Source organism: Maylandia zebra, linkage group LG7 (assembly GCF_041146795.1).
Source record: "Maylandia zebra isolate NMK-2024a linkage group LG7, Mzebra_GT3a, whole genome shotgun sequence".
In the NCBI taxonomy this organism is placed as follows: Eukaryota; Metazoa; Chordata; class Actinopteri; order Cichliformes; family Cichlidae; genus Maylandia; species Maylandia zebra.
In genome coordinates, this window is record NC_135173.1 from 16,779,391 (window position 1) to 16,796,333 (window position 16,943).

Here is a 16,943-nt window from a genome sequence, read left to right on the forward strand (position 1 = left end):
GCCAGAGCTAGAATAAACTGAGATGTAAGAAAATATAGAACCTCTTTTCACACAGATGTTCTTTGTTTTTGCTTTACAAGTATGAGACAAGACAGTGTTCAGGAAATCTTTTCTTATAAATGCTCCAAAATATCTTTCCTACACTGCAAAATCTCTGTGTGTAATCAATCCCCCCGTTATTACCCTTTGTTCTGAAAATCCTTCAGAGAAGGAGCAACCACTTAGAACAACTCTCATGTAAGAGGAAGAGAAAGCATGGCCAGGAAAAAAAAGAATAAAAACAATTATAGAAAACCTGTGGCAATTCACATCATGCCACTGCTTTGGTCTTTGGCCTGGAAAAAAAGAAGAAAAAAACATTGCACTGAGGCACATCCATTTCTGTTTGCTCCCAGAAACAAATGCTAACTTTTCCACTGCGCCGCAACAGTTTACTGGAGCACTTCGATCACGTTACAATGGCAGAACTCATGAGACGCCTGCTGTCACCCAATAAAGCTTCCATGTCTAGCAGAGGAACTGGCAATCGTGAATACGAGAAAAACGGCTTCATTGCAGGCTTGCACATTTCAGACAAAGCATACAGATTTTTCAGAACAACGTAATAAGTAAAGTTTACTTAGACTAGAAAGTGCTCTTTAAAATTCTAAATGGTCTGCACTTATGAGGCACCTCTTAACCTTAGCAGTTCTACAAAGTGCTTTACAATGTGCTTCTCATTCACCCATTCTCTCACACACTATTGGTGGCAGAGCTGCCATCCAAGCCTCTGGCCTGCCATCTGGTGTTTTCCAAAGTCACTTGGTCAAGTTGGAAATGCCTGGGATGGACCCTAAGATTAGAAGACAACCTGATCAAACTACAAACAGCATTAGGAAGCCTCATAGTGTTCTTACAATAGCACTACACAAAAGGACAGCAAACTCTAGTGTTACCATGCTTTTCAGTACCTTTTTACCTTCTTATCTTGTCTTTGACACCCAGCTCTAAAGTAAATCTTAAAGCCAATCACAAACTTTCTCCATTTAACTTGGTAGTTGTGTGATTCTGATGTTTTAATACTTTTTAAACAAAGTAAGTCTGTAGATCAGAACAATTTCAGTGTTTTTCCACTGCAAGAATATGGAAAATACAACATAATTCATCCTTGTTAACTGACCATTAATCACACAGCCCTATTAAAAAGAGAAAGACCCACAGAATAAAATGGACTGTGAGCGTAAGAGACATTGCCGCTGCCTTTGCACTTTGCTTCAGTCCAAAACACAGCTAGACGAGATAAATAAACACTTACAGAGAGGAAGAAGAGCAGCCTACTGTGCCCTTAGCAGCACTCGTTAAACCTAATAGGTCACGCTGCTCCAGCCAGGCTCCACTGACACCCCTAATAGAAGCCTGCATGGTTAAAGGACCATGAAGACCATTAGGGCACTTCAAAGTTCACCCCACTACATTAGGGCCCCGCTGATGTGGCAAAGAGGGGACAGATCCAATTCCTCATTCAGTACTTTATTTTTCCATCAGTTGACCTGTCAGTCAGTCTGCCCTAATAAACAAGTAGATGCCTGAGCTGCTCATTAAGGGCCATCGTTAGCCAGGCTAAGGCTGTAAATGAGTGCTTATATCAGCTTTCAGCAAAGATTTCTTATAGGTCATATTTTAGAGCTGGCACTTGCAGTGTTAAATGATCCCTTGGTTTGAAAAGAAAGCTGCTGCTTGCACTGTAAATCAAATTTCTGCACACATTTTTGGGCCAATGAAGAGACCCGCAAACTGTAAAGGACTGTAGCCGAAGCAAAAAGACGTGCAAGCTCTCCAGTAAAAGGCCTCACTCCTAACAGGCTTAGACATGCGAATTCACACCAGTCATGTTCACTGCTCTGAAACCAAAGGATACCGCGCTCAAATAAGGAGTTGTCATTGTTAATCTAAAGAAGCTGATTTGTTGATTCTGCCCTATGGGAAGTATAAGCAGCAGCAGTCCCCTGTTGTGGCTGTACATCAGTGCGGGGGAGTAGGCAGCAGAAGATAAATGTCCAGCAAAACATCCCAGTAAATAACTCAGATTTATAATTTTTGACACACATAAGAAACTAATCCTCAAGAGGATAAATAATGAATGATCTAAGAGAACTGACATCTGTTTTTAAGTAGGCTCTACAACTAAAGAAGGAAAACTGACAAAGAGCGTGATCGAGAAATGTGATGATACTGCCTAGAATACATTTTGTGACTTGCTGTAGTATCCAATGAAAATTTTGCCTCACAAAAACAGAAATCACTGGGGCCCAAAATGTGTTGTGTCTGCACAAGAGCATGACATGTCACAGGTTATTGTGTTTGCAGTAGGAGATAAATGTTGCAGGAGGATATGGCTCACAGCTGAGATTAGAGAGGCGAGCGGGTGAAGCATATATACCTGCCTTCCCTGGGCTCCTTCTAATGGGGTCTTTGGCTATGAGCCAGCCTTTGCTATTACCTTTAACTGAACTATCATTGAGATCAGTTTCATGTCTTTTCATGCTCATACAGAACATCTGCAGTGTTGTAAATTTGCATTTACAGCAGTTATACCTGACGGGCACATGTGTTTTCTACTTACTGTTACTGTCTGCAAGAAAGAAAAAGTGTTGAACTTTTTCAAAGGATCTAAACCAAGTATTATTCTCCTTGTTGACTTAATTAATTTCAATTAAATTATCTATCTATCTATATATATATATACATACATACATAAAGCGATAGATCTTTCAGTCCAATTCTACTTTTTCTACATAATCCATCATACAAAATGTAATCAAATGGAAAAGTCTCTTTTTCTAACTTGTTTTATCAGTTTTAATCTTTTAACTTTATGCATCAAGCAAAAATTTAATTATATGCAACATTCTCTGACTTGAATAAATTAGTTTAACATTTAAACCTATTCTCTGCACATTCCAGCACATAAAATAAAATATTTTTTGTGTTTACACTCACTCTTTCAAATAGATGCAAGTAAAACACAGCAGGAAATAAATAAAGTCAAAGACTCAGCGGTCCTGTTGCTCTATTTTCACCTGTAAAGCAGGAGTGGGGTAGGCGGAGGTTTACCCTGGTGCAGGTGTGCCGCGGTCAGTTGAAGAATCCGCGAGTTTCTCTGTGAATTTCCCATTAAGTTGTAGCGCACTCGGTGCTTGCTCGGAAGTTTAGGGGTTTTTTTCGCTGTAAAAAGAAATTTTCTTCCCACGCACGATGGACGCTAATGTTTTTGTCACTTTTTATGGAATCAAACTCAAAGTAAGGTCAGTACTTCCACGCTTTAAACGCTGCACGCTCATACTCTCTCCCACAATTGATATGTGATCCATTGTTGATCTGCACACAGCTGTTGTCACTAACGGCGCACTCGCTTACGTCACTGTCGTGAGACATTCTCGCAAAAAATCACGGTTTTAGTAACGCAGTAACGCAGCGTTCCTACGGGAAAGTAACGGTAATCTAATTACCGTTTTTGCAATAGTAATCCCTTACTTTACTCGTTACTTGAAAAAAGTAATCAGATTAACGCGTTACTGCCCATCTCTGTACATATATATATATATATATATATACATATACATATATACATATACATATATATATATATATATATGTATATGTACAAATCAAAACAACGGTGCCTCAAGGTGCTTTATCCTACAATAATAGAGAGAAAACTCCAACAATCAGACAACTCCCTATGAGCAAGCTCTTGGCAAGAGTGGTAAGGAAAAACTTCCTTTTAACAGGAAGAGACCTCTGGCAAATATGGTGTAAGGGAGGCAAAGGTTAGGGGAGGGACACGGGACAAACTCAGCACTTAGTACTCAAGTGGGATTATTGTCAAAAATGGAGATTCCCAACTAATGGGCCACAATTAGTCCTGCTAACAGTCACTGCCAGGCTAAAAAGAAACAATATAATTTGACAAAAAGACCCTCAGAAGATACAGAAAAGGCTCTCCTGTGAACTTAACCTTGGCAGAGTCTCTCTTTGCTGCATTTTCTCATCTCCACATGTCCAGCAACAACACACAGTCTTTTGTAGGTATGCAACACAACAATCTTTCTCAAACCAAAATTTGAATGTTGTCATGAAAACTTTGGTGAATATAGGAAGTAATCATCATGAAAGACAGTAAATAATAACTTTATTTACTATTTACTATTAAATAATAATAAAGTTAAATTTCCATTCACACGTTCTTCCAAGGTTTATTTGTGCAATAGCAGCAACAAATTTGCCAACTTCCGCTTATCCAATTCAGGGTCATGGCTGCCGTCACAGGTGAGAGGCGGGGTAGACCCTGGACAAGTTGCCAGTCTGTCGCAGGGCTACTTTGCCAACTTGAAAAAACAAAACTCCCGATTGAAAGCCTAAACGAAGGCCCAGGTGAGAGCAAGCATACTTGGAAAGGAAAGCACAGTACACATGCGCTGGGTTGTCTTCAGCCATCAGCTGATGGTGGCCACGAAACACGCCACGGTCAGAAGCTGCTTGACAGCCATCTCTGTGGTCTGTAACCATGGAGATGGCCTGGCTGCAGTTCCCATCCTTCACTGGCTCTCACTAATAAAATCTAGTTTATTACAGTGTGGAAATGTCTAGTGTGGCTTTTTGACATGCTAACATAAATATAGAGGCAAAGGATTTAAAGTGGTACTGGCACGTGGGTGTAGGTTTGGGCAGGCTAAAAAAGAGATGAACAGCATCAATGTAAAAAAACTGGGTTAGTGGGTTAAACCAGCACTCATGTACTGTTATAGGGACTGTTAAGACACAAGAATAAAAGTGCATATTTGCAGAAGCATTACATTGGAAGAACAGCCTGGTTGGGTTTATAACAGCAGCTTTTTGCATTTACTAGACACGTGTTGTAGAACATGAATAATACGACGGATAAAACATGCTTCGACTGTGAGCTGGCATGCTGTAGCCATGAATGACTCACTGTGGTGATTGCTGTAGTTTTTTACTCTGCCTGAGTCAACATACTGAAAGCCTGACTGCAAGTTCCACCCCAACACCCTTCAAGTTTGCTATCAGCCTGTGTTTTTAACCCCTCTACGTCTTCGCTCTGGAGCAGCCTTTCGTCTCTCCGCTCAGCAATATGCTTCCAATTATGAATCCTGTGTATATGGGGATAGTAAAGCGTTCTTCTGATTTATTACGCGCTCAAGCTCAGTTTTGTTCAGTGCATTTGCACATGGATCCCTCCTGCTGCAGGGCTCAAAGGTCAGACATACACAACAATTGACCTCTCGAGGACTCATGTGCGCTGTGTCACTCTGGATGTGATTGACAGGCAGAGATGATGGCTCAGCAGCGAAAGCCAAGAGGCCGACGCAAAAGCTGCCAAGCGCTGCATTAGCCTCACGTTGTGTGGAAACTTTGGAACGCAGAAACACAAGACAAACAGTGAAACAAAAATAAAACAAACAAAAAAACCCCGACAATGATACTAATCCCAAGGAGGCTCCAGCACTCACTATCACCAGATTCATGGCCGGCCACTAAACTTTATTTTTCTCATTTGTAACCATAGAACACTTTGCGGTCCTCTCACATGGGTTTGCTGGGGCCATCTATTTGTAGTCATCTGTCCCACGGACTGAAAACACATGCTCCACAAGTGAGTCACAGATCTCTCAAGCCAGTGGTGATGCTTGGCCTGAGAAGCAACTCATCCCCGTAGACTAATTTCCCGGCCTTTCTCGCTTACTTCCTGTTTCATGTTGGGCCGTAGGCACCGCATTGTGCGTCACAAGTGCGGCCTGGTCAAGTCCAAAACTGCTGTTTCTGTGGGACAGTTCTGATGTGCTATACCACAACACTGCACAGGGACCTAGAGCATTACCGAAGCTATTATGCTGTCATATGCATTTCCTAGATCCTTACATTTCTATGAGGGTTTTTGTGGATAGATGTGAATCATCTCCCGTGGTATAGTTTCTGCTAAACGGTCCTCAAGGGCTTCTTGTTGAGCACTTCAGCTCTGCACCGGATGTAACACCTTTCACACTGGATCAGCAAAACACAAAAGAGAAACCCAAGTTTTATGTTAAAGAGTGGGTTATTACATGCAGGAAAACGACTCTCTGATTCCACTGGGAAGCTAACCACCCATAAATCACCAAGCAATGAAAGTTTCCTCTCCAAACAGAGGGCTAAAACAAACTGAACATGGAACCCCTCGGCCTCACCTCACCCCCATCCTTCACTCCTTCGCTCTCCTTCCCGGTAGGAATTTTTATGAGGAAAGAAGATATGCGGCGGTGCAAACATACACTCGAGCAAAGAGGTAACTGCTACGACATCAATCCTTTAAGATGACCCTTTACTATAACAAACCGAATAAATAAACAAATAATAATAAATAACTCTAACAATATTTTAAGACCTTTTAGGTTCTTAATCAGTAATGAATGGACTTCAAATCCAACCCCAGTAACTCATAACTGGAGAACAAAGGCGTATTCTCAAATAATGCCTTACAGGGTTTTGTTCTTCTATTAGAAAATCCAAAAGTTCTGGCAGCACCAATTAATATGGAAAATAATCACACACTGAAAGCAGTTTTTTCTTAAAACCACAAACTGTCAATTCATTTCACTAACTCAAAGCAAAAATGTTTCTTTTGGTGTTCTTCCCTTGTATGAAAGAACTCTCAAATGGAGATCGAAGATGCCAGATTTTGAATTTCAGCTGGTTTTAGTTTGATTTCATGGGTCCAAATGTGTGTCGAGCTATGATATCCCAGAGGCAGAACAGCAGAAGGATATCACAATAAATGTCACAGTACACTGTCTCCCGCGACTTTGTGCAGTGCTTTTTGGAGCCTCATTAACATATAACGATGTGACCCGAGCGTGCTGCAGAGAGTAAACACCCATGATGGGGAAGCGCTGCTGAACACCTGTAAGGCTTCACTGCTGAGATCCTGAGCAGATCCGAACATTTCAAATGACAGCAAAGGGAGTGGAGGGGGCACAAGCATACACAAACTGCTACTGGTGCTTAAGTCATTAACAGAAGGTCAAATGCAAAACGTGCTTAAAGCACCACATTGTTTAAATTTGCTTCACAGTCATGTCATGTTTGCAGGATTAAAACAATCAGGCCTCTTGAGAGGTTTTTCACTGTTTACAGATCTGATGAAATGTTACACTTTAACACATCCACTGGCGATGCTGCGTTTTGTGGCGATCCTTTATGCCATTTTAAAATACAAAACAACCTAATCTATAGACATTAAAGATGACAGATTTACACTCTGGGATCGACGTTAAAACACTCGCTACACAAAAGACCCTTCTTGTTCATGCTTAAAGAAGAAAATGTAGCCTCAAGAGAAGTGCATGGAGCAGGAGTAGGAATGCTACTGCCCTCATGTGGTGAATTAAGTCCCTGCTGCCTTAAAATAACCACAATTTTAAATAAATTGGCGTTATTCACAACTAATTTAACATCTACAGTGATGCGTAAAAGTGAATTTATTGGAACACGTGCAAAAATAAATGGACATAAGACACAAATGGAGTTGGAACAATTATTAATTAAAAGCTCTTCTTCTCTCAGCACAACCTGCTGACGCGTGTGAGGTAATCACCCTTTCAGCTAAATACATTTGGCATTTTTGTAACAAGTGGTAAGTAAAAAAAAAAAGTGCCCCAAAGTGCAAATACAAATGGGTTCTTTGTTAATTTTTTAAAAAGTATCTATTCCTTGGGTTTGGTTCCCTTTTGCTTGAATAATTTATCAGTCATTTCTCTGATAATGTTCAGTTACAAGAAATGGACTGAAAATGAGTGAAAAAGCAGCCAATGCCCTAAGAAACTTTCAGAAAGCTCAGAGAACTATTGATCAAGAGTACTTTCAAAATGACAAGAAAGTCTGGCTTGAAAGCAACACATACATTAAATTCCTTAAATACTGCAGAGTGAATAATAATGCTGCGGTTTCCAAAACCTCCAAAATAACATCCCGGTGAGCTCTAATAATTGAACTTGGACTGATTCAGTTTGGCAACAATTCACTTAACACCAATGGTTACTGTTTGGGACCATTTTTTAATGCCTTTGGCATTTCTGGAACAAGAAACGAAGCTGTACATTCTTCTTTTATTTGAGGTGGCAGTAATGAGCTCCAGTATATGGTAATGAGGCAGCGAAACTAAAAGAAGTCAGCTGGTCATTGTTTGGTACACCTTGAGCTTAACAATTATTCATGCATGTGTAAAAGTGCACTCTTAATAGGGTCATTAGGAAAATTGTGATCATATGTTGGGTCGGGTTGAGTTTTTGAGAGACTGTGAACAGTGTAAATGGTTTATAAAGAAAGGATGAACACAAATTATACATACAATTAGAAATGATAGATTGTATAATAAGACTGAATAACAAACCAGGTTAAAAATTAGAGTATTTTTCAACATGCTCTGATTGGCATGTAAAATGATACGATGCCTCATTTAGAACTAAAGTGAGTGCTGCAGTAACCCACTGTACCATTAACATGACTATAATATTATGAGCTGCTATATATTCATTTTTGCTGTAAAACTAGCCAAATGACAAAGACGAATGACAAACCTAATGTTGGTCATCCATTTTTTCTTAAAAAAAGCAAAAAAGCAAAAAAACCTCACATCACGCAGATAATCGTAATCACACTGGATATACAGTCTGTGTGTGGCATTCCCGTCTTGCCCTGGGGAATCCCAAGCACAGATTAGTGAGGATGATTTAAAGTATTAAAGTATGGATGATATAACCTGCATCAGTTCATTTTGCTTTAGTTGCTAAATCCAGTTATAAAGTATGCTATATTGTCACATATATACTGTAGGATGCCTGCAGTAGATGACTGTAGGCAGCTGTGTTATGTTGAGGTTAATCCAATCGTTTAAAGTGAAGCAAATACTGATTTTCTTCATGTTTGGCAAATCTAACCTTTTATTAAGAAAATCAGTCTCAGTTAAACAACAACATATGACATATTATACTATTTATTTAGCAAAACCTACACCGGCATTCAAAAGCAGCATGTAATAACTACAATCCTGCTGCGTCTATAGGAATTAAGAGGGTGAGTAGCAGCTGGGTTCTGCTAATTGTATGCATCATCACCAGGAAGTGTGAACATCTCTGTAAAAGCTGAAATTTGAACCATTTGCTGATCTGCAGCATTCAGGTGTGGTGGTAATAAAATCCCAAAAAGGAAATAAATCATATCTTAGTTGACATACGAGACCAAAGTGGAGATGTTTGACCAAGATGCACAGTGCTGTGTTTGATAAAAATCAAAAGCAAATCGGCACAAACACTTTGTGCCAACTGTCAAACACGATGGTGCAGGGTGCTTGATTTGTGCTTGTTTTGCGGTCTCTGAACTCCTCTGTGAACCAAAGAACGGGATAACTATCCCAACCACATCAGAAAAGCTACAGCAGAATGGCTTCAAAACACCAGAGTTATGTTTAAATAACTATATGACATGATGTGATGTGTCATGTGTTTCATCTCAAGTTGTATTTACCTAATTTTAAGACCTGCTAAGGACTTTTTCATTATCTACAAACGGAATAGAATAGTCATTTTGTTAAGTGCAACAAATTTTAGACTGGCATCTCTCCTATGATCATCAGAGTGTTATCAGTTCAAGTTATTAAAGCGTATGAGTGGGGGGTTAAAGGGGTTTTAAAAAAGCGGTTCCTTCCTGGCCTTCTTCCTAAGATAGTTAGCTCTATTGCTATCACACGCTGTGTACTCTATTATCTCCTGATATGTAAAACCTGAGAATTGACAGAGGGTGCCATTTCTTTGTACCTCCTTATTTTGTTCTTTGTTTGGTTTCAGTAAAAGGTTTTCTGCTGTCATCATGACAGCTGAGGAGCTGAAGCCTGGTTAATTTTTTTTTATTTTAGATGGAGAAGAATTCTAAGTGACATCAACAGAGCCAAGAACCACAAAAGGTTGGTGCAACTGTTGAGCTGAAGCTTGAAATTCGACTACTTGTTAGACAAAAGACAGATTCAGTGTGGGCATTTAAGAAGACAGACAGATTTAAACATGCAAAGAACTCTTTACCTTTTTTGACAGTGGAGGTAAAGAGCAAGGGGTGAATCTGAGAGACACTGTACATTCGTGCTGTAGCAGCTTGTTAGGAGATAAAGGCTCCCTGAAAACAAAACCTGCTTTTTGACCTTTTTAACTCTAGGGGAGGGGTGGGGGCTAATTCATAAACTAAACATTCTGCTGTAGTCAATAAAACATGAAGCTAACCCATAACTCATCAGGAACGCGTTTACTGAGATCATCAATCAAAGGAGCCAAAGGGTTGTTTTCCCAGAGATTTCTTGTTGTAACCAGAGGCGTCGCCCTCTGCTGGCTGTAAGAGAGACTGAAGACTTTACAGGCATCACCTCGCTTTTCAAACGATTAAGTTATGTCCACCTCTCAGAAATGTTCTACAATGTGAACCCTTTCAAGTTGACTTCAACATTAAATTGCTGTTACAGAATTCTTCCATAAATTCAGGATTCTCTCAGCGCCATCTGTCTTCTGCACAAAGTCTGTGGGAACCAGCATTTACAAGCCACAAAATACAGCCTATGTACTTTGCACAATCGGTTTGCTTGCATATGCAAATAGAAAGATTAACTGTTAGTAGCACAACCCTCAAACACTATAGCAAGCTAACAAGCAACACACAGCAGGACTGAGGTTGCAAGCACTACTCTAAAAACAATATTTATGTTACAGAATAAGCATTTTTGCTTCTCTTTGGATATCACTTACCAGTTGCTATGATCTTGTGTTTTCCCCTCCAAATGGCTACATTTTGCTGAAAATGGGGATTTGTTACTAAATGTCAAACAAAGCCATACTTGGGTTTTTAGTAGGCTTTGTCATGCACGCTGTTTGGAGGGAGTATGCAAAAAGGTATGCAGTAAAAAAAGAAGATGAAAAAAAGACCACATTTAAATAAATAAAAAAATAAAAAATAAAAAATAGGATGGCAAAACAAGTGAAAATTCATGTATGTAGGAACTAACCTTCATTTTTACCCATGTTAAACAGTTTTGTGTCTTTTCAATTTCCATCGGTTTCTTTGCTCTGAATACTAATGCAAATTCCACAAATGAAGGGTTTCATTTTCATCCCTACCATGCTTTTTTGTTGCATTGCATGCCTCCCCTTTTTTTCCTTTGATGTATTCTTCTGCCATTTTCTGAGGCTGCTGCAATAGATCAATGTCCACAGGCATTTCTAATCAATACCTTTACTTTTTTTTTGCAAATAAAATCAATGCACTCCAGCAATATGGTTGAGATTGATTTCGTTACAAAAGCTACACCCGGAGTCATATAAATATATATGGACACTAAAGGCTAATGGCATTTTCTTATGGTTTGGCTATTCAGCAAATAAAACCCCTTCTTTGTTTCCAGACTTCAGTAGCAGAGAAAAATAATTTCATGTGGGAAATGTGTAACAGTCACATGTATCCTATAAATGATCATAAATGTGACATAAGCTCTTAAAAGTTAAGCTAGTTAGTGATATAGACTTGATAAGCAATAATCTTTTAACAAACACTTGTTTTTAATTATCCTGTGATGCAATATCATTACTTACCAGTGTCTTTATAAACGGGGTCGAGCTTTCATTTAAAAAAAGGAAACGAAAATGGTGTGAAATTGTGCAACCAGCTTGAGAAAACACACGGGAAGGGTCAGGTAAAATGCCATTTATGTAACTTACTTTTCAAGAATCTAATACAAAGGCATACACATTTCACCACCAAGAACCACATATAACCACTAATGCAATAAAACATCACCATACAAACAGGAAAAAAAGAATTAGAGTAGTTGGCTTTGAAGCTTGGGAGAGATCACGGAGAGCCACAAGCTCACATGCATACAAATAGGCTCATACACATTCATAAAGAGCATTCAGTATATACACGCACACACACACACACGCGCACACACACACACACACACACACACACACACACAAATAAACAGAGCTTATATAATACAGCATTGAAGAAGTGTGGCTGTAAAAAAGGCATGTGGAGGAAGGGAGGTTATTACATTATACAGTATGAAAGGGGAAAGGATAACAGCCAGAGTTTACAAGAAACACATTTTTCATTTTTACAGTCAAGCCAACTTTACTTAATATAAATATTCTTCATCCAAAAGTCAGTGCAGTGCCTTCTGCTCAGGCTTCACCTGGTCCTCATCCCCGGTCCACTTTACACCCAATCTGCTCAAGACCTGGTCCACAAATTACCCTTTCCACACAAATCTTTTTTTTCTTTTTTTTTTTTTAAACATCAGTTTTCTCTCTAGTCTAGTCTCAATGCAATGTGTGTCTCTCTATGTCTGTGTGTGTGTTTGTATATTTTTTTAATCACCCAGTACCTCAAAAGTCCAGCTGTGAAGTACAAGAGTTTGTTTTTCTACCAATTAGCCAATAGAAAAAGAGATCCACAAAATTTACAAATGTCCATTTTTTTTTTCTTCTTTTCTCCTGAATTCCCTTTTTGTTTTTTAGAGAAAAAAAAAAAGAAGTTCGTGGATGGAGCAGCTCTACTGGATTCCCCTGAAGAGACACATTGCAAAAACCATGGCAAAAAGCTGAGGAAAGAGGGAAAGAAAAAGAAATAATGAGCACACATACAGAAAATCCCTCCCTCCCAAATTGTTAATAGAAATAAATACACTGTACTGTCCAATATTCACCTCATTTTAAAAACCACTATGTTCTGTGATACTGAATTTTAGCACAAGGTGGCGATGTTGCTATTCAAAAAGCATAACACTGGCATATTCAGGCAAATAGCCTTGGGTTAAAGCAGCCTTGCAAATTTTCTAAAATGAATATTCAGAATACACTGGAGGCAAAAAAAAAAAAAAAAGTTGCATATTTTAAAACTTGCTCATACCTCTATGGTTAGCACCACTATGGCCAGGGCTCCAGCCACATAGATGTACAATTCGAAGTAGTCAACTACTGCAGAGTAACAACCCTGTGGACACAAAGACGTGACACTCAGCAGAGAATCAATAGGCTATAAACTTGCAGAATTACAGAGACAATTAAAGTAACATCACAGCTTCAACTGAGTGAGAGTCTGAACAAAGGCCTGACTGAATGAGTGGGAAGGAGGGCCTCCAGCCTCACTGGCTTTTAATGAGAGCTCTTTGTGTGAATGAACAGAGCGAGGCACACACGGTGGATATCTCTCATTGTTCTAATGGGCTGAAAAACAACAGGTGGAGACTGCAGTAAAAAAGCTCTTCCTATCAGCTTTCACTGTAATTACACTCAAGGCTTCCTTTGTGCACATGGAAGCCATGTGAGCAGGGATGTGGGCATGCACGTGTGTGTGTGTGTGTGTGCGTGTGTATATATCTCACACAAAACACACGCACACATCCACACACATACATAGCGCTGTTGTCTCTGTGCTCTACCACACAGTAAGATGGTCTTCTGTGACACCCAAAACACAGAAAAGCACTAATCAGCCATGGAGGAGTCAGCTAGTCCCTGGATGTCACCCCTCAACCGTCTTCAGCTCTAATTAAGCCTTGAGGAGGTTTAGAAGAAGGAAGTGAAAGAGAGAGAGAGAGAGCGAGAGAGAGAGAGCGAGAGAGAGAGGTCTTGACATGGTGGATGTGAAAAGTTACCTTATTATTACGGAACATCATATTGCCCGATAAGCACTGCTCCTGGCTGGTATAGGCTGACTCGGCAGTCTGAGCGGCACGCTGGCAGCAGGCTTCTGGCACCACATGATTTTGGTTCATCATCCTGAACATGCTTTCCTTAAAATCCTCTGGGCTGTTCACCCCACAGCAGTCAAACTGAGAGGAAGGAGAAGAAGAAGAAGCCCTTATTGTTAAGCGCCCATTTGCGCACTGGCCTGTGGTCCACTGTGTGCGTGCTGCAATCCAGCATGAATATTGACCTAAATGTCTCGGATTTATCTATAAAATATAGCCCTGGCTGTTAACCTTAACGTTTCCACAGACTGTTTGGTGGAAAGGGTGAGTCGGTAAAAGCTGCATTACGTCAGCTCTCTGCCATGTGTGCGGTGGTCTTACTGTAGTCATGATGGCGTTCCATGTGGAGGTGAAGACGTCGCTGTTATTGTAGCCCTGATAATGTTTCTTCAGCTCTTTGGTGAAGTACTCTCTGGTCAGCTAAAGCGAAGGCGCACATGTTAGCGTCACACAGATAACATCGGTTACTTCGAATGATTTCACTGAATTCTGGGTTGGGCTGAGTGTCATTTATATTAGGGGACTGCGCTAACTTAACACATTAAAGTCTTCTCAGGGAAATCTGGTGGTGCTACGGCAAAATCTAGTGGTGTGGAGTTACAAAGAAGTGAGCTCACCAGCAATCTGCTCCTCATATGTGTTTGGGGCTACAGACTCGAAGCTAGATTAGGCCAAATCTTTGTGGTCACACGCCTAATGAGTAATGTACCAAACAGGTTTTGACATGGAGAATTAGAGTGCATCTCTGGTTGCTGAATAGAATTTGATCCCAATTTTTAACTGTGCATCACAAGCACAACATTGTTATAGGAATGCAATGCTATAAATACAAACACTTGTGCAATACCTGAACACCGTCAAAAGAAATTTTCAGAATCATGATTTAAATTAGCAGCTGTCAGGTCCGGAAGTACAAAAAGTAAGAATCTGAGCCCTTGCGTTTTGACACTCAGCCCAACTGCAGACTTGTGATCAAAGGTGGGGTGAACTTTTTAAGAAACTTACATGCTCCCGGAATATGAAGGCTAGGATGGCAGCAGCCAGCTCTGCTAAGAAGATCAGGAGGATGAGCATGAAGAACTGCAGTAAGACAAAAGGAAAAAGGAAAGGGTCAGAAAGAGTATGACAAGGTAGATGAGAGTGAAGACAAAAAAGTGCATGTTCATGTGTTTAAAAAAGAAAAAGAAAGGAAAGTGAAAAATCACATTTTGGTGGTGCTCACTTCACTCAGCACAAAGACAGCATACAAAAGCATTTTGCTCTTTTGGCTTTCTGTTTCAAGACTGACAGAGAGAATAATCAACACACACACACACACGAGCGAGCGGTAACACAGCTATGTTTCGACTTTGTCAGCCAACTCACAAAGAGGAGCAGACACTTGTTTTCACGGATGGCTCCACAGCAGCCCAGGAAGCCGAGGAGAAAGAGCATGCCTCCCATACCAAGGATGATGTAGACACCGGTGAATAGCAGGGGGTTGGTTGCTACGATTTCCCTGAACCCTGTGGGGTCCACCAGTACCCACACTCCCACTCCAAGGAGGAAAGAGCCCCCCAGCTGATAACGACAAAAGGCAAAGAGTACATTACTTAGACAAAATAGAAATCGACAATTCAGAAGATATAGTAGCTTTGTATCCCCAGCAACTCAAAAGATTCAACCAGAGGTCATACGGTGACTTTTTTTCTCCACTGTTAGCTATGCAAATACCACAGAGGTTGGAGGTAAAGCTAAAATAAAAGGCTGGGTATCTACAGAGCCACAGTACCTCAGTGGGGGTAAGGGTGGATAAATCTACCCCCTTGAACTACTCCTCCCAGCCTCCCCACCTGCTAAAGAAATGCAATGAGCTTCCATCCTTTCCCATCCTCCCTTTAATAAAATCCTCTCTGCAGCCACTGTGGGGTGACTCATGTGATTAAGAAAAGAAGATATTGAGTCAGGGGGAATAGATCTGAGCTTCCAACATTTTTACCCCAATCCCCTTCTTCCTGTCACCTGGGGTTTGTGCAAATGATAGCCACTCTGTGGTACGAGGAGAAGAAGCAGCCATTTTCAAGGCACTGGGCTTTAAAAGAAATGCTGCTGAGTTACACGAGTGTGAAACGGCCTTAGATAGACACACTTAAAAAAATAATAATAAAAAAAAGAAAGCTGTGAAAAGTAGTTGTTACAGTGATGCCGACAGTCAAGTTCATTCTTTGCTCTGCTGGTTGCATTATTACCCCAGCCTTGAGCAACCTCATCTAAACAGAGACTAAATGGTTTGGTTGTGCTTAATAAAGCAGGAAAAGAGACAAACCTTCTTACTCTGACCCTCCCCCGCTTTACGGCTTCAGACTAACAGGATTACCCTTGATTGTCTGATCAAGACCGATAAACTCAGGTGCCAGTCACAAACTCCACATGGCACAATGTGCCTCAGATGTGTGTCAGCACACTAAAATTTAATCAAAAGAGAATTTGATAGAATCAAGATTGCCTCATCTAATGAAATGCAAATGTGGCTCCATTAGTCAGTCAGGCAGGGAGCACGCAGAAGCCCTTCTTAAATCATTAGATTGACACAAACTTCAGAGACGGCCAGATTAAGTGTCTTTGAGAAAGAGATGGAAAAAAAAATACTCACAAAGATGAGGAAATTGAAGACAAACATGAGGTACTTGATGCAGCTGAGACAGTCCCCCTCCATGGTTGTCCCCCGTGCTGAAGCCTCTCCCTGCCCCTAAAAGAAAAGACGTTAAACACAACATAAAACGTGCCACTTAATGACTCCTGCCAAATGCTCACAGTATTCCCCACTTTCCTGCACCCTGGATAAGCATTACGCTGAAACTGCCAAGAAAAGGATGCTCTGCCAGAACCTGCTCACATTCTTAATGAGTTCTGTCAGTCAAACACACAGCACACACACGCACGCCTGTCAGCTGATTTGGTCCAATTTCAGATGAAAATCCTCATATTATCCCTTTAGGTGCATTGTCCCCAGCTATAGTCCTGGAAATCCCCAAGCAACTACGAGATTAGGCAGCACAATGTCAACCTATCTGACACATCTCATTTTAGCGTGCTCTCAAACTTAGCCGTCTGTCAGCTCCTCCTGTCTCCGGAAAAA

The 16,943-nt window shown here is 40.5% G+C and overlaps 1 protein-coding gene across 1 annotated transcript in view; it reads right to left on the reverse strand.

Annotated features, from left to right (window-relative positions):
- Window positions 1-11,757: 11,757 nt before the first annotated feature.
- tspan18b (tetraspanin 18b) overlaps window positions 11,758-16,943 on the reverse strand; it is a 35,745-nt gene continuing 30,559 nt past the window's right edge. Inside the window, exons 3-9 of the mRNA XM_004567715.5 lie at window positions 16,458-16,553; window positions 15,191-15,385; window positions 14,831-14,905; window positions 14,147-14,245; window positions 13,730-13,906; window positions 12,982-13,065; window positions 11,758-12,673 (exon numbers count right to left, since the gene is read on the reverse strand). Of these exons, the coding sequence (XP_004567772.1) occupies window positions 12,626-12,673; window positions 12,982-13,065; window positions 13,730-13,906; window positions 14,147-14,245; window positions 14,831-14,905; window positions 15,191-15,385; window positions 16,458-16,553 (774 nt within the window). The 3' untranslated portion in view covers window positions 11,758-12,625. The remainder of the gene's footprint in view (window positions 12,674-12,981; window positions 13,066-13,729; window positions 13,907-14,146; window positions 14,246-14,830; window positions 14,906-15,190; window positions 15,386-16,457; window positions 16,554-16,943) is intronic.